This window comes from Branchiostoma floridae, chromosome 9, assembly GCF_000003815.2.
Source record: "Branchiostoma floridae strain S238N-H82 chromosome 9, Bfl_VNyyK, whole genome shotgun sequence".
In the NCBI taxonomy this organism is placed as follows: Eukaryota; Metazoa; Chordata; class Leptocardii; order Amphioxiformes; family Branchiostomatidae; genus Branchiostoma; species Branchiostoma floridae.
Genome location: NC_049987.1, coordinates 22,352,129 through 22,373,683, shown reverse-complemented (window position 1 = coordinate 22,373,683; position 21,555 = coordinate 22,352,129). Strand labels below are relative to the sequence as shown.

At 43.2% G+C, this 21,555-nt stretch overlaps 1 protein-coding gene across 1 annotated transcript; it reads right to left on the bottom strand.

The window, feature by feature from the left end:
- Positions 1-1,270: 1,270 nt before the first annotated feature.
- Positions 1,271-20,820, bottom strand: LOC118422547. Its single transcript, XM_035830179.1, has 7 exons — positions 20,572-20,820; positions 19,650-19,958; positions 14,573-14,686; positions 11,762-11,849; positions 9,511-9,620; positions 5,663-5,787; positions 1,271-3,261 (listed from the first exon to the last, which is right to left on the bottom strand). The coding sequence occupies exons 1-7, from the start codon at positions 20,789-20,791 to the stop codon at positions 2,725-2,727; spliced, it is 1,503 nt and encodes a 500-aa protein (XP_035686072.1). The 5' UTR covers positions 20,792-20,820; the 3' UTR covers positions 1,271-2,724.
- Between the last annotated feature and the right edge of the window lie 735 nt (positions 20,821-21,555).

Genomic DNA, 21,555 nt, shown 5'->3' with positions numbered 1-21,555 from the left:
TGTGTATTTTGTTGTCGTCTATGTCATACTTTTACGTATTACGCAATATCTGAATTATAAAAAAATCGGAGAAAATAACAAAACAGTGACGCAGTACTAGTGAACAAACGCAATGCCGTTAGTGTGCCCCACGTCCTTTGAGAGTGCACCTTAAAGGTGGCATCTCATTCCACTTGGGGCACCGGTGCGGCACTGCGGGGTTCGAAAGAAACTCAACGAATTTCTGAGATAAATTTTCATGTCTTCTAAGTCATACTTTTACGTACATGTATTACGCAAAATCTAAATTCTAAAAATTCGGAGACAATAACACAACAGTGACGCAGTGGACGAACCCCGAAGTGACGCGAGCTTGACGCAAGTGCAGTGAGAGTGCACTTTTACAAATAACTATAGTTGTGTGGCGTCGTGAGTGACGTAACTGGTAGAGTGTTGGGCTCGGAACCTAGAGGTCCCGAGTTCGATACTCACCGTGCTTTTGAGGTCCCGAGTTCGATACTCGTCGTGCTCCCGACGTTGTTTCCAATGTCAAGGCACTTTATATGACCTTTCTCACTTTACCCAGGTGTACAAATGTGTACCTAACTTCGATCGGGGAGATAAAAAGAATACCTTTACCTTCTGCCTGTACTTAATATGTGATACTTTTAAGATATATTGCGTAACATTTATTCTAACTTTAGTGCAGTGTGTCACAATTTGTCCAAAAAGCAAAAATAAAAACCTTGTTCTCTTGTGGACAACTAGGAGGCGCAGGTGCACAATGCAGCTGCAACGTGAGCTCGAGAAATACCGCATCCTGTCTGCCAGCTGGCAAAGTGAATGATTGAAAGGATTTACTGTGGTTAGATTACAATGATCTACTCTATAAACGTACACAACATCTCGGATCCCGGAATAATCCTGTATAATTAATGGGAGCACGAAGTGATATTTGCGATGGTGTGTTTTAATCCCGGTCTCAGCGATGTTGTCGCGTTGACAGGTTCCAATCAAGTCTCGGGTTTCCCAACTCATCAAACCAAAGCGAGGAATTAAAAGGCTCGTAGTCGCTGGATTATTTCAAGATTAATCCTTATTTATCTCATATGCAAACAAAAATACATAATCTTTACATGTTGGCAGTTTGCAATCAAGGAGGTTCTGAACTCATCAAAGCAAAGCAAGGAATTAAAAGGCTTGTAGTCGGTGGATTATTTCGTTCTACTTCATGAATTTACACTGTGTCTGGATCTCAGTTAAATCCTATTAAATAAATGCTTACATGAGCCAAGATTAATCATTATTTGACTCACATGCAAACAAAAATACATAATCTTTGCATGTTGACAGTTCGCAATCAGTGGTAGAAGATCAAGTATTTCCTTAAACTCCATAATCCTGTATGAAATATCGACGCTTGTCACCGAGTGAAAAGTTTTGTCAAGTTGATGAACACAAGGCAGCGTAGAACACTTCTAATGGATGACTGACTTCCTGCGCACAAATGATGTGCGGAAGCGATGAATTACAATCCTGTAGAACTGTTATGGATTGCCATTCTATCTTCTTAAGTGTACCCCTGCGATTGGTGGGTGCTATGACGGATAAACTGATGCTGATCCTGAATGGAAGTGGAATCGCACACAGTAAATTTGAGGGGAAATAGTTGGCAGCGTTGCTGTGCATTATTTAGATATTATCTGCATTGTCCTTCACCTTAACCAAGCAGATTTCAAACCGTTAGCAACAAATATCTATACAGATTTCCAGGCTCTAAAGAAGAGACGTACTACATCACAAAATACACATATTTTTGGCGATCATTATCAGTAGATCGCTGATGATGCAAAAAAGTAGCGACAGAATTCATGTATGAGATACAGATAGGTTTCGTGATAAGGAGCTTCTCTGGAAGTGTCCAATAATTGGACCTGAAGCCCGGCTCTGTCAAAATTGTGCTCGGAGGCGCCACAGAAATTCAAAACAACGAGCTGGATATGGTGATTCTCCCACACTTAACTGGACTGTCTGGGCGGCGAAATCCCTCGCAAACCTTTACGGCAATTCGGCGGAAATTTGCTTCGCTACTTTCCTAAAAACTTTGACCTGCAAAGAGCCCACAGGGATTGATGTAATACTCCAGGGTACATAAAGAACTGTTGGGTATGGCGGTTTTAAAAGTTCTTTGACACTGGTAACAACAGGAAAAAGTAACACCCATTGACAGCACGCGCTTGTAAATTTTTCATAGCAGTCCTCTGATTGTTTCCGTATAGAATGCTAATTGCTTCCACCGCTGAAGCCACACGCAAGAATAATGCACTTGTCGTATCTGATCAGCCATTCTTCCCAAACCGCTGGTAATTTTGTATCCCAGGAGATCACGGAAGTGGGCGCACTCCATCATCCACAGGGCAGAGACGGGTTTGTTCTTTGAATGTAGAGAATGGGAAATTTGTCTTGATTTCCGACTTGTCTCGGCGTAATCCGGACAGAGAGAACGGCTGTTTGTACAGGCTCAGCAGAACGAGACATGTCGGCAGGTTTGACACAAGATTCAGAGTTACGGATGGAACAAACGTCATGGGCGGACTGTGAAGACTGAAGATACATCCCACATCACAAGTGTTGACTTCCAACTGCTGCGGTCAATGTCCGTATTCATTGTTAGTCATAACTTACTTTCAAACAGGAAAAAAGAAGACTGGATACTCTTTGAACATTGTAATGTATATTCGTCAGTTATTGTCCGACGGGGTCAAAAGTAGCCACAAGTTGTTTCTTTCTCTGTGTTTGTCTGTCCTGATAGTCGTCATACTCTAGATCCTCTTCCCTGATGTAATGGTCTCTGTACGCCCTGCCGTGGCCGGGTCTGTGCACATCCGGTCGTCTCGGGCGTGAGGACCGAGGCCTATTGGGTTCCGGATGTTGACGGGGGGCCCTATAGTCTACACCAGTTATAATGTCTCTTGTTTGTGATCTCTCCGGGCTGTATGTCCCGGGTGATTTGTCCGTAGATTTACCCCCTCGGTCCACGTGATGGTTCTTTAGGTTCTCGTTGTACGCCGTACCAGAGTGCGGGGGTCTGATGTCGGCTCTGTAAGTCCGCAGTTTGCGCTGACTTTCTGTGCGGGGGACGAAGTCGGGTCGGGCGCGGTGATGGTCTTTTATTGTGGGCGTGTCGACGTGCTGTCTGGAACCAGACCGGTCCAGCTGTTGTCCCCCCGTGTTGTTGTCTTGGTTCGATCGTCTTCTGGATGTCGTGCCGTGATGCTTTTCCTGGGGAAAAAGAGATACGAAGTTAAGTGAGTATCTCACCGAAGATGCAGCCAGTCATTTGTTTTCTACTATTTTGCCTTTCGACAGATGGGGACAATGTGTCACTGCACTCAAGTTAGGAACCCATGTTAGCAATGTCTCATATAAAGTACAGACAGAAAGTGAAGGTAGTCATTTACTTCCCGAACGAATTTAGGTACCCATTCTTACACCTGGGTGAAGTGATGAAGGTCACCCTTTCCAAGGGTACAACGTCGGGGGCACGGGACTCGGGACCACTGGGCTCCAAGGCTAACACTCTACAATTTATGTCATACACGACGCCACAAATGATTTGAAAGAGCCCAGCGAATTTCATCGATAAAAACAAATCTTTTTGTGTTTTGTTGTCTTTTTAGTGAAACATTTACTTTTCTTATGGTTTTCCAATTGTAAAGCCAGGAGTAGCAAAAACTATTTCAAGAACGCAGCGACGCCACCGACGTACTGCAGTCTAGTGAAATACCCGATTTAGTTTAGGGAGGTTCAAGAATCAAGATTGAACGAAAGACATAAATCAATATTTGTTCATGTCTACACGTACCCAAATATGTCTACACACACGATAACATAACATACAAGAAAAGCCTGGTATCACTGAAGGGATTCACATGACCGATGATTGCACAATCGATCAGATGCTGATAATCTACACCGACGCGTTTCTAGAAGCAAGATAGATCCAGTTCTAAACTCTATGTCGAGTATGTACTCTGTTTAGGTGTCTATATAAGATAGATCCGGCTCTAAAGCTAGGGGCACAACCTGCCATACTTGCAATTTGTCCGGAGGGTTTTTTGTGAGGCCACGTCCGCCACGTATTTCTGAAAACGTTCAGGCTGTACAGGGCAGGTGTGTCGCACGGACGGGGGTCGAATCCGCAGCCCGATGGCACACAAAGTTTTGCCTGCACGTAAAGTTCTACGGTGTGTCTGCTTGCTCCAAAATCCGTCGGATTCCCTACGAGTTCGTGCGGAGGCGGTACTTACCACTTACGAATCCCAAAAGATTGCCCACGTTTTGGTACGCAGACAGCACGTATTTTCACGTACGGCCGGTTGTGCCCTTAGCTTAAAAGTGATAAAGAAAACTCTATGCTATGTTTGTATTCTGCTAAGGTGTCTGTATTCTGTGGCGACTGCATTGTACAACCTAAAAAATGAAGTAAAACGGTCGTTTCTATCGGTTTGATCAGCATATTCTGATAAAAGTTTCTTGGAGAGAAGGATTTCGAATGGTATCCGCCATTTTTCATCAGCTTAGAATAGTGACGTTCCATGACCAGTTTTTCCGTAGCCGATAGCATTCTAGCATCAACAGAGATCATGATGATCTGATCTCTGATGCGAGTTTGTCGCTCACCAGATTCTGTGGAAAGTCTTCAACGGCTAACCGCCTTCATTGCTAGAAGTGGCCCATGTATATATGCAGCACTGAGTTGCAATTTTCAACGTATCATATTGGGACCAGGTCTTTACACTGGGAAGGTCGTAGTGCCACCCCAACCCCAGAAGCGGCCACATAGCGGGAATATTGTGTTTGCATTCCTAGAGGAAAATGCAATATTCCTGGCATAGGAACCTGGCCGTTCCCAGGGCGGCAATACGATTTTCCCGACATGAAAGCTCGGCCCACAATGACATGTTGAAAACCCAAATCAACGACCGACACGACAACCTCCCAGAAGGTTGCGAAGGGTGTCATTCAACAGCCATGATTGTTCTTCCCCGTCTCCAGTCATTACCCTCTGAGCACATCTAAAGCCTGCGTGCCGTCACTTGCCCGGTCTCTAAACCCGGGGTTTAGAGTTAGTTATCTTTAATTGACGTTTCGTCGCACTCTATCTATATACAGAACGAACATTGACCCTTCGCTTGATGTCGACTCTACACACGACGTACAAGAAGACGAGTATATGAGAGTGACGAAAATTTAAACTCAATGACGGATAAAAACCGTACGTTTCTTTGCATTTGCAGTACCATAAAAAACAGGTAGGAGTCCCATCATCAAACTTAACGCTTGTTTCCCCAACCGCTACCTAACTACCAACTATCAGAGGAATCAATCCACAGCTTCTCGAGATGTGTTGGACACACGGATACACAAACAAACGGCATCGAAAAAATGACCTTCTTGACGATAATCTCCAAGCAGATTTACCAGTGGCACAAGACAGTATCAAAGGGTCAAAGCTGCATCCATTTAGCCACTGGTGTCCAGTTCGATGCTGCTTTGGCACTTTCGACACTGTCTTATGCCAATGGTAAATCTGCTTGGAGATTTAACTTGGCGAAGGAAACAAGAATCAAGATGGCGGCATGGCGGCCATCTTGTTTTTCGATACGACCATCGATCTCACCTTGGTGTTGGTGGGCAGTTTCTGCAGTTCCCGGATGTAGTAGGTGCTGTCCCAGGTGAGGCTGTCGTCCTCCCCGCACAGCCGTCTGTCTAACGTCACGTACTCTTTTCTCACTTCTGTGGGGACTGGGAGGACACAAATATCGGCGGATTGTTATATTCATTCGTCGATGAAGGTTAGACATCCAGGTAATAAGATACGCCAAATAGCAGTGACATAAATGGATGTGATTTTCATGTCCAGAATCATATCCGGTTGCTTGAGTAACTGCTACTTGTTGTATACCATCTTGATTATGTCACACATGCACACATAGACACACACGAACACGCACATGGACACCCAAACAAGCACATGTACACGCGCACGCGTGCGCGCACACACATACATACATACATACATACATACACACACACACACACACACACACAGATCACACAAACACACACACACACACACACACACACACACACACACACACACACACACACACACACACACACACATATACACACATCAAAACTTGTGCCGCCATCCGTATTGATAAGCACTATAGTATAGACAAATAGTTGGTCACGCATCATGAGGAAGGCAGTAGTGCCACCCGAAAGAGACAAGATTGCATTTGCCTCGTACATGTACTAAACTTTAGCAAAACGGTTGTGAACCATGGTATATTTGAAATTTTGCTTTATTTGGTTTCCAATCTTATATTTGCATATTTGGCGAATGGAACAACAACATAATTCTGCCTGAGTCAAAATGGCGGCAGGGCTGCCATCTTGCTTTGTGATACGGCCATCATCATGCAGATTTTCCAGACAGCTAAAATCGTGATAGGCCACACCGATGATGCGCACAGACAAAAAGCTGATTCAGAGAAAAGAACTTTACAAGAGACCTGACTCAACTTTCAGATGTGCCCTATATGGTAGCTATAGCTAGAGACTGCGATTCTCGTATAGGATTGCTTTCCATAACTGAAGCGGAAGGGCTGATATCAGTTAAGATTACCATGGTCAGTACTGACCGAAGGGGGGGGGGGATATAGATTTGCAAATTTGGCTCACACTGTTGTTCATTTCAGACTTCCACACAGCTACTCAACTATGTCCATTCTTGTATAGGATTGTTTATCCGTTACCGAAGCTGAAGGGCTGATATCAATTAGGATTTTACCATGGTCAATACTGACCGAAGGGGGTGGGGGGCATATACATTTGCAAACTTGGCTCACAGCGTTCATTTCAGACTTCCACAGAGCTACTCAACTATGTCCATTCTTGTATAGGATTGTTTATCCGTTACCGAAGCTGAAGGGCTGATATCAATTAGGATTTTACCATGGTCAATACTGACCGAAGGGGGGGGGGGATATAGATTTGCAAATTTGTCTCACAGCGTTCAGACTTCCACACAGCTACTCAACCGTGACTTCTAGAGAGCTTTACTGGCAAGCTTACAGCTCCATCAGATAGCCTGTCTGTGTAATCCACTTACTAATGCATTTGGCCTGCATATGTGTGTATCTACTCAGCTCGCTCATTGCTTTATCTTGTTCTGGTTGTCATTGATGATGGTTTGATCAGCCTCCTACTGTTGACCTCTGGTCCGGCATTATTGATCGTTAATGTAGAATGTGTTCATCAGTATGTAATGTTGATGGGGCGCCTGTTATCGGCTCCCGCTGTCTGGGCGGGTAAGTCCACGTAATGCACTTTGTCGACGTTTATCAATACATAAATCCATAGGAATGATACATCATGCCTTGGATCTGCTACGCGGTCTAGTTTAGACGGAGCCACACATATATATCCGACTGGCCTGTCCGATTAACTAGTGCAATATGCACTAGTGGAACACTTTGTAGTCAGTACTTCTTTTGATACAATTTTAAGCGCACGTACGCACACACACACACATAGGCACACACACACACACTCTCTCTCTCTCTCACACACACACACACACACACACTCTCTCTCTCTAGATCTCCCTCTCAAACACACTTTCTCTCTTTCTCTCACACACACACACACACACACACACACACACACACCATCTCCCTCTCACTCACGCACACACACATCATACACACAAATACACGAACATGCACACACAGACACGCAGACATAAACACAGACATGCACAAGCACACTCAGCCACACATGAATATCTACAGATTTAAGCTTAGTTGAAACGGATGTTTCAAATCTATGCACATATCTTTTGTTCCCTAGGGAGGTAAAGTATTGATAATCTATACCCCTCGTCATATGTAGAGAGATGTGACGTTCCTACGCTTTGATGGCTAACGGCGCATTTGTCTTATAGATCCTGATTTTCCTGATTCCAGACAAATATTTTTGGTACATGCAATTGTAGGGACGTACTCGTACTTCCGTCGACCTTGTCCGATTGACCGGACGTATCATGCCAATTCTTCATGAAATTCTACGGACTCGGCCAAATATCGAATTTCAAGGCTTTATTCGTGAAATTCGATATGGCGCTAGATTTGGCTAATACTACAAGTGTAATTCAATTAAGATTTTTTTCAAAATCATTTTTTGTAGACAAGGAGAAATCTGTTCAATTTCAGGTGACTACTTTTATAAGGCATGTGAGAAAAGACATCCTACTGTAACCAAATACGCCACATGAAACTCTATATGACCAATTAAGTGTGGCAAATGTAGCAGACCAGTTCCGGTGGTCATCAGAGAATGTGGCAATGTGACCGCTGAAATGACTGATGATGACAAAACGCTATCGGCCACAAAAGCTGCCTTCATTATGAAATCTAAGTGGTCAGGAAGGTTGAGTAAATGTCTATCAACACTCAGTATGGTATACAGAAAATAGATTCTTAACTATTGTTAACGCGTTCTTTCACATTTGACATTCAATGACATCATTATCCGATTTTCCATGTTTTACATCATACACTTACTCATTTTCTACCAACTTTTTTTACGATTTACAATATGGTTGAATTTTTTTTAAACAGTCAAAAATTGATGACCGTATGAAAGTCATCCACATTATTGAATCAACGCTTTGGTTAACCATTCTACACTCTGTGGCTTTTGGTTGATTTGCCGGTCCCAGTCTGGTAATGGGTTTCTGGCAGCCTGTCTTTTAGCTGGTCTTTTGAGTTATCGCCGCCGTAATTTTAACCAACCCGTAGAAAAATCCCCGACATGCGCTAATGAAATGGGCGGACGGACTTCACTCCCAGCACCGTAGGGTTAGCGAAGAGCCCCTCGGTTGGTTGCTAGCCTAGGCCTTAAGACCTCTTCACACGAGAATCAGAATTGGCCGAATTGCAGTCTGAATGAACTTCTTTGTGTATTCCAGGGAATTTGTACTGTATTTTAGAACTTCTCACTGCATTCAATATATTTGTGCATATTCTTGTGGCCGTCCTGGATGTTGTGGCCGTCATGATGCATGCTCAAAATTTTCGAGATGCATTTGAGGTGGAGAAATATTAAACGACAATCAAAGTATATCCTAACTATTCTAACTGCTATACGACCACACTCTTTCCAACATTATTCGAAACATTCTGATTTCATTCAATGGAGAATTAGAACCGGTCCGCCACAAGAATGAGCACAAATATCTGGAATGCAGTGAGAATTTCTAGTATTTACTACCAATATACAGTAATATACAAGAATTTTCATTCAGACGGTATTCCGGCTCATTTCGTCTCTCGTGTGAAGAAGTATTAGGCCCATTTGGAATTCCCACCACAATATGGCAAATTCGTCATTCCAACTGTTTCTGCTTGATTCCTGGTGATTCTGTCACAGCTTGAAGGCCCTATCAGTAGTACTTACATGGGAAGAACAGCTCGTCACAGGGAGAGTCGTCGTCCACAAGAGTCGAGCAGGTCCGCTGCTTCAGGGCACCGTTCAGCTGGTGAACCTCCACCATACTCGCCTTTAGTCTGAGAAAATAAACATACGTACAGACACATTCAAAGGATACAGTTATATTATTGAGAAGTGTCTACAGCACTAGGTTCAAATGGCTGAAGAAGATGGAGAGATTCCGTTAAAATTCCAATGGGTGAAATTTCTTAAGTTGGAGAACAGTTTGGTTTTTCTCATCATTTAATTTACAAATGGGATCCGCCCGTTATCCGCTATGCGAATTGATGGTGGTTCTGGATCTAAACCGTCTAGATTTTCTTCCTGGTCAAATGGTTTCCTCTTTCTGATTAGGGCCGAAAATCTCCGTCTTCCAATACCATGCCATAGACATTGGATAATAGCCTACGACTTCAAAAAGGCCACGAAACTACCTAACTTTTATACAGGACGTTCGCACAGTCACCTCCGAGACAAGCATTTCACCTTAATTTGTCCACAAACTTTGCCTGCAAAATGTTTACTGATATACTATTGATGATAAACCGTATGGGACAATACAGCCCATATGGCAAGCCAGCCACTGCTGATAAATCGTTAACTTTAAGAGCACATTTGGATCGTCGAAAATAGCAGTAAAAATTATCTCAGTCTGCTACTAGCATTCGTCTACTCTAGAAGCAGAGGTTTTAAATCGTTTTATCGGGTACAAGATGAATACCACAATTCTATAAACCGAGGTCGACCAATAGTCACTTGATGGGGAGGGCGCAAGGCAAGAAAAAGGCAGATTCAATATTCTAGGTGCATCGGTCTTGGCATTGTAAAACGTTCTTTGTTTCAAAACTTACGAAGTTATTTTGGTGGCAGAAGCTAGAGTACCACGACGTTTGAGCAATAATGACAGCATAGAACACCAAGGGTGATGTTCTCTAACACCGTTAGAAACGGGGCTCAGTTTTATACCGGATTATTTCCCCCTCTCCCCACGCTACAAACACCCGCAGGTATTTAGGATTACGAGGATTATATTAAGCCCTCGGGGGAAGTCACATCGCTCATAAGTTTAAAAACACCCGAGGCGTTAATAAATGCTTCAAAGCCTCTGCTCTTCTAAGAACTGTTGTGGGAAACCCTTAATAAGAAAATATACTGCAAACGAGATTTGATATAAGCGAAAAGCCAGAGTTGAGGTAGTTAAACCAGAACCCTTTCATCAAAGCTCTCTTTACTTCTACAAATACGGTTCAGGTTACGAGACATCTGGGTCTGGGAGCTAAATGTTACGTAGACATTATTGCCTCTGATGCTTAGACATGTCGTTAAAGGGCATAAAAGTCGGCGCATTTTGCTTCATTCTACTTGCACCATCTACAAATACCAGTTTATGAACATCCCGCCAGTAAAGGTTTACTTCCAACATTACAGCATGTTACAAAGGTCACTTTAAATTCAGAAAGTCGTTCTCCAAACTTTAGGGGCACTAGATTTGAAGCACTACATTTCAGCCTGTTAGTGGTTTTTACATGTTACCTTCGTCTTTACCGTGGCGTCCTTATGTTTGTCATCAGATATATGGTTAAAGCTCTATATAAGCAAAGTTATAGTAGCTCCATCCAAAGCCAGGCTAAAACGTGGTAATTAAAAAGTTCCCTCCAAAATCAAAGCTACCAGCATTAAAAAATAACTAGAAAGTTAATCTGTGTTGGTTGGCAGACGTCACTCCGAATCAATGTTTAACCGGAGAGTATTGAACTTGGGATCTCTAGGTTCCGAGCCAAACACTCTATCAGTTACGCCACATACTCTCCAAGCAGAGGTTAGGCTCCGGTTGTTTTTTGAACGTTTTTTTAGTCGTTTTTATCGGGCTTTCTATTTTGTATCTTATCTTGCTGTGTCAAAACCTAACCTCTACCGACAGTCGCAGTTTTTTAAAGCGCCATAAACCAAATCACTTCAGTACATTACAGCCGTTTATCACGTTCATGGGAAGTGCGCGCTGCCCGGCCAAGGGTTTGGCTGGCGTACTTCAAGAAAAATGACAAAATAGAAAGCCCGATAAAAACGACTAAAAAAAAAACGTTACAAAACCAGCCGGAGCCTAACCTCTGCTTAGAGAGTAACGCCACACACAGCGCCACAGCACACAGTTAAAATGCACTTTAACTTTGATTCAGAGAAGCACAGAAAAACACAGTCGGTAGATTGATGTGCTCACCTTGGGCTTTCGCAGTAGTTATTGACCGGTTTCTTCGTCTCCGAGGCCGGGCAGCGGATGAAAGCTTCTGAAGTCTTGGCAGCAGTGGCTGCAACAGACAGACAGATTGATTGGAGGAGTGGAGACATATTTTGTAAGCTAATTATGTTGATAAAATTATCATCATGCTGCAACACATAAAAGTTTCGATTGCAGGTTTCAAGTCTGAAACATGCATTGAGTACGAAGAAGACTGATACGCAAGAAGTTTCTTGGTGAGGAGACTTTCAATTGGCATTCGCCATTTTGAAACAGCTCGGAATAGGGTCGCCACGTGACCTGGAACTCAAACGTCACACAGGTTCCCTTAAAGTATCCATTTGCCTTAACTTTAAAATCAGTAACAGTTAATTAATCTATTCCAAGTTCGTGAATAAATGTCACTTTATCTTGTTTGCATCTTTCATCCCATTAAACTAACACCAGTAGATTTTGTATTGACTTGATTCGTGTGCTCTTTTCGTGCCCAAGAGAGGACAAGGGAGAGATAAATCTCGCCTCTCGCCTTGAATGAAGGCCGCTCAATCTTTTGATTAAGTCCTGGTTTAACCCTGCCGACCTTCCTAAGTCCCCGCAGATCCGGGTAGATACCTCACATGACGGCTTCTCAGCGCTCGGTCTTGCAGGCTGCCTTTGTTGGCGTTCATTACTCCAGGGAAATATACATCATGCCCTGACAACCTTTCATCTGGCATTTGTTTGAAGGTTAGGCTATCGGGCTCAGCTCAGGCGCCTAACGCGTGCACACTGCACCAGGTCGCTACAGACCACCGTACGTAGCTACGGTGTTCAAGCCGTATTCGTTTCTTTGACAGAGATGAAAGTGTCTTTTTTAAGTCATTCTCTTTCCAGGTATAAGTCAAGTCAGGTGTACGTTTTCCCCGTGTGATATGAATGTAGAACCAAGCCCGCTCCATAATTATTTTTACAGGCCGCTGTAAGAGACTACGTCTTTCATAAAGCATTTATTTCTTTGATAGAGGTCAAGGTGTCATTTTTTTAGTTCTTCTTTTCCACGTATGATTCAAATCAGCTGTACGTTTTCCACGTATGATATAAATGTAAACCCCAACCCACTACATAACTTCTTTACAGGCCACTGTGTGTGGCTACGTTGTTCATGAAGCATTCGTGTCTTTTTTATAAAGCATTTACTTCTTTGATAGAGACCAAAGTGTCTTTTTTAGTCATTCTTTTTTCCACCTATAAGTCAAATCAGCTGTACGTTTTCCACGTATGATCTAAATGTAAACCCAAACCAACTACATAACTTTATTACAGACCACTGCGTGTAGCTCCTTTATTCATAACATTGTGATCCGTTTCTTTAACAAAGATCAAAGACTTGTTTTTTATTAGTCTTTCCTTTTCCTTGTAGTTAGTTTTCTACGTATAATATAAATGTAAACCCAAACCCACTACATAACTTATTTACAGACCACTAGTGTGTGTGGCTACGTCGTTTATAAAGCATTTATTTCTTTGATAGATATTGAAGTGTCTTTTTTATTAATTTTTTTCCAGGTATAATTCAAATTAGCTGTAAGTTTTCCGAGTAACTTCTTTACAGACCACTGCGTGTGGCTACGTTGTTCATAAAGCACTCGTGTCTTTGACAGAGATCAAAGTGCTTTTTTTAATCATTCTCTTTCCACGAATGATTCCAATCAGTGGACTGAGTCGTAAGTTTTCCAAGACATAAAGGTGTGTGGCTACGTCTTTCTATAAATCATCCTTTTTAACGTATAGTTCAAAATCAGCTGCCATGTTTTCCATGTGTTGTATAAATGTAATAACATACACTTGACCAAGCTCACTCCATCATTCCCGTAAAGACCGCTGTGTGCGGCCATGGTGTTCATGCCGCATTTGTTTCTTTCAAGGTGGGGATCAACGTGTCTTTTAGAGCCGTTCTTTCTTCCACGTATAATATAAATGCAAATATGCCGTAAGCCGAGCACGCTATGTGACCATGCAGATATGTCTTTCACGGGATCAAAGCATTTCTTCAAGACATGTTTTCCTTCTTCTTCAAGTTCAAGACATTTCCTTATTTCAGCCTGGTGTCAGTTGTGTAATGTCATAATTATTCATTTCTTTCATGAAGATAAAAGCTTTTTTGAAGTCGTTCTTTTTTAACTTATGATCCGAGTCTGCCGCCCTGTCACTTTGACAGGTTGAACCCGCGGGATGTGTGTCTTCGTGTTTTGGCAATGAACTTGTCTCCTGCAGACGTTTCCACCTCTCTCACGTATTTTTTTAGAACGCAAAGGTGACAAAGTTCATATAAAGGGATGGCAAATTAGCCCTAAACTAATGCTAAGAGTAGGCGGGGGAGAAGGAGGGGAAGTCTAAGCAATTATCGCCCCACGTTCTAACTTTTTCATAAGACCTTGCTCGTTTAATGATGGTGTCACATGGGCCAGCTTGGACATGTATTCAACTCCTTGTGAGTTCATCCAAGAACAGTTCTATCGGGTCAGTAAGACACTGTATTTTCTCTACTGAATTTTGATGTTTAAGTGACCATCTGTCGCCTTTCTTAGGGCGATTCTGACGGAATCTATTGACAGATACGGTTTTTCATCATTAACAACGCAGTCCCAAAGGTAAGGCAGGTATTTACGTAATACATATACAAGGGATTGCCCTGAGTTCGCTGAGATGCCTTCAATAACACAGTTGTGTACAAATAACTTTTCTATCCTGTTTCTGGCTTTGTATGATATAAATTTCACCCATTTCACAGCATACTCTTACATGTTAGCATACCTGATGTTTTGCGCCTGCGCAACCACCAGCGGAAACAAAATATGATCATGATGAGCAGCAATGTCCCGGATGCAGCTGCCGCAGTGGAGATGGCGATAACCATGGTGCGGGAGGCTGGAACAGGTCAAAGGGCATAGGTTATGATTATCGCAGGTTACAGGTCACAGGTTTTATTATCACAGGTCACAGGTCATACGTTATGGTTATTACAGGTAATGGATCAGGAAAATAATGAACACCTTACTAGCTATCATCGTTAGACTGACTATACAGATACTGAAAAAGAAGCTGATGTGTTACGTTGAAGAGCGGTTGCTAGTATACCAGCCATACCGATAAAAATACGGCCGCGCGGAAGCTGGTGTGTTATGCCAAAGGACGGTTATACTGACCAGATACAGATACAGATACACCATAATTAAGGCTGTGGACACATAGGTTCTAGCAGAGGCATGCGATACCTCAGTTCATTATCAGCTGTAAGCCGTCGGAGCTGAGTCACGTCCACAAACACCCCACACGTCCACGTCCACACGTACACGTCCACACCGACCCTACATCTTCCTACATGCTCTCATCCGTCTGGTGTGTTATGCTGAAGGGCAGTTATGCCGGTCAAGCAAATACAGATACACCGTTAGTACGGCTGTGGGTGCATAGATTGTTCCTATCAGAGGGACGTCCCTAACCGAAGCTAGGTACTCATTCTCACCCGAGTGAAGTGAGGAAATTCGTGTTAAGTGTCCTCCCTAGCAGAGGCATGTAATACCTCAGTTTGTTATCAGTTGTAAGCCGTCGGAGTTGAGTCACGTCCACAAACACTCCACACGTCCACACCGACCCAAAATCGTCCTCCACACACCCATCCATCTCCACTCTTAGCACGGCCCTCGGAGGACCTATAGCTAGGTATTCGTTTTCACCGAAGGGCAGTTATACCGGCTGTACAGATATATAAAAGCTGGCGTGTTATGCCGAAGGGCATTTATAGTAATTATACCGGCTGTACAGATATAAAAGCTGGTGTGTTATGCCGAAGGGCATTTATAGTAATTATACCGGCTGTACAGATATAAAAGCTGGCGTGTTATGCCGAAGGGCATTTATAGTAATTATACCGGCTGTACAGATATAAAAGCTGGTGTGTTATGCCGAAGGGCATTTATAGTAATTATACCGGCTGTACAGATATAAAAGCTGGTGTGTTATGCCGAAGGGCATTTATAGTAATTATACCGGCTGTACAGATATAAAAGCTGGTGTGTTATGCCGAAGGGCAGTTGTACCGGCTGTACAGATATAAAAGCTGGCGTGTTATGCCGAAGGGCATTAATAGTAATTATACCGGCTGTACAGATATATAAAAGCTGGTGTGTTATGCCGAAGGGCAGTTATACCGGCTGAGTATATAAAAGATATATAAGCTGGTGTGTTATGCCGAAGGGCAGTTATGCCGACCATGCAGATACAGATACACCGTTAGTAAGGCCGTGGATACATAGATTTTTCCTATCAGAGGGACGTCCCTAACCGAAACTAGGTACTCATTCTCACCTGAGGGAAGTGAGGAAATTTGTATTAAGTGTCTCTTCTACCTAGCGGAGACATGTAATAGCTCAGTTCATTATCAGCGGTAAGCCGTCGGAGGTGAGTCACGTCCACACGTACACGTCCACACCCGACCTTACATCTTCCTCCACGCACCCATTCATCTCCACTTTTAGCACGGCCTTCAAAGGACCTATAGCTATGTATTCATTTTTACCGAAGGCAGTTATACAGGCTGTACAGATATATAAAAGCTGGTGTATTATGCCGAAGGACAGTTATACCGGCCATGCAGATACAGATACACCGTTAGTACGGCCGTGGATACATACTATTTTTTTCCTATCAGAGGGGCGTCCCTAACCGAAGCTGAGAGAAGTGAGGAAACTCGTGTCTTTTTTTCCTGTGTCTTTCCTAGTAGATGCATGCGATAGCTCAGTTTATCATCAGTTGTAAGTCGTCGGAGCAGAGTCACGTCCACAAACACTCCACGCGTACACGTCCACAACGATCCTACAGCTTCCTCCACACACCCATCCATCTCCACTCTTAGCACGGCCCTCGGAGGACCTATAGCTAGGTATTCATTTTCACCGAAGGCAGTTATACCGGCTGCACAGATATATAAAAGCTAGTGTGTTATGCCGAAGGGCAGTTATACCGGCTGTACAGATATATAAAAGCTGGTGTGTTATGCCGAAGGGCAGTTATACCGGCTGTACAGATATATAAAAGCTGGTGTGTTATGCCGAAGGGCAGTTATACCGGTTGTACAGATATAAAAGCTGGTGTTTTGTGCCGAAGGGCAGTTATACCGGACATGCAGATACAGATACGCCGTAAGTAAGGCTGTAGATATATAGGTATTTCCTATCAGAGGGACGCCCCTGACCGAAGCTAGATACTCATTCTCACCTGAGTGAAGTGAGGAAATTCGTATCAATTGTCTTTCCTGCCTAACGGAGACATGTAATATCTCAATTCATTATCAGCTGTAAGCTGTCGGGGGTAAGTCACGTCCACACGTACACGTCCACACCGATCCTACATCTTTCTTAGCACACCCATCCATCTCAACTCTTAGCACGGCCCTCGGAGGACCATCAACTTGATAATGAATTATCCACACCTCATTCCGCTCCGTTCCAGCCCGTTTGACTTCGCAGTGTTAAATCTTTTAAGATAGCTGCCAATTCTACAGGAAACGTCGATATTTCTACCGGAGTGTACGGAGCCCAGGGACGCAGAACCTGGTTAGCGCTGCGGCGCCGTCACGTCCTCTGGGTTGGTGATATCTTTTCACCGCGAATTCCGCACTAGATAGATTAGGTAACCAGTGCGCAGCTCTACAGGTATGTTTGTCTGCGTTCAAATGAAGTTGATCCGGCGTGTTAATCGTATAATCGTTTCTAACCGCCGTGGTTTTGTCGTCTGAATTCTAATGTAAACATGTCTCTTAACATTTCTGGCGTCTCTTAACATTCGTGGCGTCACTAAGCGTAACGGTATAGAGGTTGGCGCAAGCCCAGGGATCCTACATCCAAATCACCTGGTATGCTTTGATCTTGTGCTCTTCGGAAAGGCACTTAACACGACTTTCCTTACTTTACTCAGGTGAAAATGAGTACCTAGCTTCGGTTACTGTCATCCCTCGGATAGGACGTTAAATGGAGATACCTTTTCTAATAAGAGCCACACCTGAAGCACATTTAAGAACCCACCACACTTTCCATGGTCCCTCTTAATTGTCGCTCCAGTTGATTCTTCATTACAGTAGAAGCCAGTTAATTGCACGGAATCCCTAAATCCCAAACTGGTGCGGTCCAGACAGATATTTTCGCATAGTTGCACCATCCAGATAATTGGACGAAATATGCTGGCAAATTGTTGGGTGTGCGAATAAAAGTGTATGTGTGCAAAACATACTGTGGTTTCAAAACTATTCGCAAAAAAAACTCGTACGCAATACTCAAGAATCACGTTTTCACCCCACCTATCCATTCTTAAGAGAACTGAAAGGATGCAAGAGAACGAAGAAAATTATATTGAACTGATGCACTATTTGCCCCTTTGTGCTTTGAGATGCAATACATTCAGGCAAAGCAGAAATCCACTACGATTTGATGTATCTGTATGACATAAAACCTCTTTCAAACCGCCGTGCTTCTCCCTAGCGAACAATCTGTAAGGTGCTATCTGTCTGTATCTGTATCACTCATCCGACGAAACCGCCCTTCGGCGCAACACATCAGCTTCTCAGTCACGCGACGCCTGCTACTCGTGTGAGATCAGACGATCTATCATACATAATATAAGCTCCGCAAATCTCACTCTCGGCTATCGCTAACGACTATTTCCCTGTAGTATTTGATGATAACGACCTTAATACAATTTGCAAACTGATAAGAAACTTGAACTCGTGATATGAATATATGAATAGGTACGAGGGATAATCAATAGATTCGTGTCCTCAACCAGATGTCAGATGCATAACTCACAATTATGGGGCATATTATACTTCATGAATCTTTTTATTTATCCACAAAGTTTAGAATCATTGTGGTCATGGCTTTACAGTCAACAGTCTGTTGAAAATGTAGGTGGTGAGAAAAACTATGGTGTTGTGTTTTGCATGTCATGAAATAGTAAGAAGACGTTGTAAAATCTTTAAAGATTTCTTTCATATTTCAAGTAGAGAGAATTAGGTATCCGCAGATCCGCACACCTCAGGCCGTAACTGAATTGTCCATGCTTTTTCCCTTCTCTGTCACCTAACGTTACTGGGTGTCGCATGTAAAGTATTTCAAATCTTTGTGAATGTTCATAAAAGGATTTGTACTTTATCATCATGCCCCAAAATTTAAGAATGTGTACCCGAGAACTAATTGGTCACCGTCCTTAAAGCAACACAGACTGTCGCCTCTAGCAACAAAGAACTATCAGGCTATCAGCACCTTGGAGAGCGACCACCTTTTGTGTTATATTCAAGCTCTTTGCAGGCTCAATTTGCATAGTGTATATTAATCACTTACTCTTGATTGCTTTTGATTACGCATCGCACATGGACGGATGAATTTTATCAGACTAAACAGTTGACTTGAAATCTCATCTGTGTCGGTAAAAGTCATTCTGGACCAGGGTTGAACAGTTCTATCGGCATAACGTGGCGTGACAGAAGCAGTGGATTGCTCTTCCTTGACAAAGACTGAAGTTGTTCAGAGACTGATGTGGGTCAGCCCCAAAAATTGTGTTGGAAGTTGCAGTTCAACTCTGATTCGTAATATCTTACTGATACAGATCAACTTTCAAGTAAACTATGCAATTTGGTCAAAGTTTTCCCACCCTCCGTCATGCGCGATATATAATCAAAACTAATCAAGTAGTAGTTAAAAATGTGTCGAATGCTATAGTTATGAATACTAAACCTTGAATATATCACAATTGTGGTCACTTTCCATGGTGCTGATATTTTAGTAGGTACTTCGTCGCCGAAGATGAGTGTCAAGTTTACCGTGCACTGTAGTTGTACCTTTGACGCTGACTCTGAACTCCTGTTGATCCGACCCGAAGATGTTCGTTGCCTTGCACATGTAATCTCCAGCGTCAGACGCGTACGTGGACTCAATCCTCAACTCGCTGCACATGACGCTTCCCGCATGCGCCGTGACCCTGACGTGACCCGTCTCCCCGACCTTGTACCTGGCCTCGCCGCCGTCGGGCCTCCTGAGGATCCAGGTGACCTCTGACACGGGGTCAGCCGAGATGTTACAGGTCAGGACGACCTGCTCGCCTTCCGACACGGATATCACCGCCGGCTCGCTCAGAACGTCCGGTCTGCCTTAGGTCATAACAACAAACAGAAAAAACACCGACAAGTTTGTGATAAACGGTTGTGCTGCCGGGGTGTTGCATCGATCCACTGACCTACACTGACACGATGATATTGCTTTTACAGTTTGATCTTTGCCGGGGAATTATAGCGTGGCCTCCCGAGAAAGTCGCATGCTCAACTTTTATTTGCCGGCCCCGGAATTGCCGAGTTGTTCGATAACACTACCCAGTTCGCCATCGAGCGTCGGGTGAATTATGGATTGCCACGGCTTTAATCTGTTCTGCCTTTTCACACCCAAACAATCTCGCAGTTGCGTCATGCAACACTTCCGGACGTATCCACCGCCTACTTAATGATGAAGAAGAAGACCCTGTCCATACCTATTACATCAATTTTGGTTTGTCTTTTTGCCCACGTCACATTTCCAAGCCGGGGCCCGACAGGGCAGCTTTCGAGAACGAAAAGTTTAATACAAAAGACACCAAACTAAACAAGCCGTAAAGAGAATAGTCGTAGCCATTATTTGTGTATGTTTTCCTTTCCACAAACAGCCCGGTCGTTCCCCGGTTTGGAAATGTGACGTTAGCCTTAATAATGAAAAAGAAGACCCTGTCCATACCTATTACATCAATTTTGGTTCGTCTTCTCGCCTCGGGGAAAGCGTCGTTGTCCGCTACGCACTCGTACAGCCCCTCGGCCCTGTAGTCCATGGGAGACAGGGTGAGCGGGTTCTCGTACAGACCGTTAGTGTCGTTCCGCCTCCACCACACCCGGGGTTTGGGGTTCCCGTCAGCCACGCACTCCAGCCGCAAGACGTCTTGGCCGTACAAGACGCTCATCTCTGAGTCAAATGTCCTAGCGATCGTGGAAGGGTCTACAAGGAAGACAGTAGACAGCACTTAATAATGAGAATGGTTATAATGAATGAATGAATGACCTTTATTGTACATTTGTGCTCAAACAAGCTAAGTACAGGTCGTAGCGCTAGTGATAAGGCACAATTTTGATATAAGAAAAAGGCATATTATCACCTCTACATATGCTGATACATTCTAGTTTGTACAAGTGCAACTTCTTCTCGCTTCGTAAAACAGTTACGAACATAAGGGCAGATGGAATCAATAATGTATGGTTTATCTAATTGCATGAGAAATTAAATATAATGGTACGCCAAATGGCAGGTACTCAAGCAAATAAATATGTTTTTGGAAACGATTCGACTTTTCAGGTTGTACCTACTACACTACCTTTCATCAGTGACTCTGTCGGTGAGCAGATTTTATACCCTAACTATGAACTTATATGCAAAGGATGTGAAGATATTGTTAAACTCGCAAATGTTTATTTTACATAGGTACACAATGAAATAAATTGACAATGTTAAAAAGATCATGAAAAAATCATAATGCTCTACCATACATTAATGTCTTATTCCTAGGCGCTGTCATCTGAACTAACGACGGTCTAGTTGTTAGAGTATGTAAACACCACTCGATCCTTGTAATGAGTTGATCATGACAATTTTAAGAATAGACTTAAATTTAGATTAGTCATTAATGAAGTAAAATACTTGGAAAGGCAGCAACGTTAACCTTTAATAATG

Bases quoted from the DNA above. Each gene is read 5' to 3' on its own strand.
- LOC118422547 (XM_035830179.1), bottom strand. From the start codon at position 20,791: ATGAGCGTCTTGTACGGCCAAGACGTCTTGCGGCTGGAGTGCGTGGCT. The intron at 19,959-20,571 runs GTATGGACAGGG...TTATGACCTAAG, and splicing joins AACCAAAATTGATGTAATAG to GCAGACCGGACGTTCTGAGC. The intron at 11,850-14,572 runs GTATGCTAACAT...TGTCTGTTGCAG, and splicing joins GCGCAGGCGCAAAACATCAG to CCACTGCTGCCAAGACTTCA.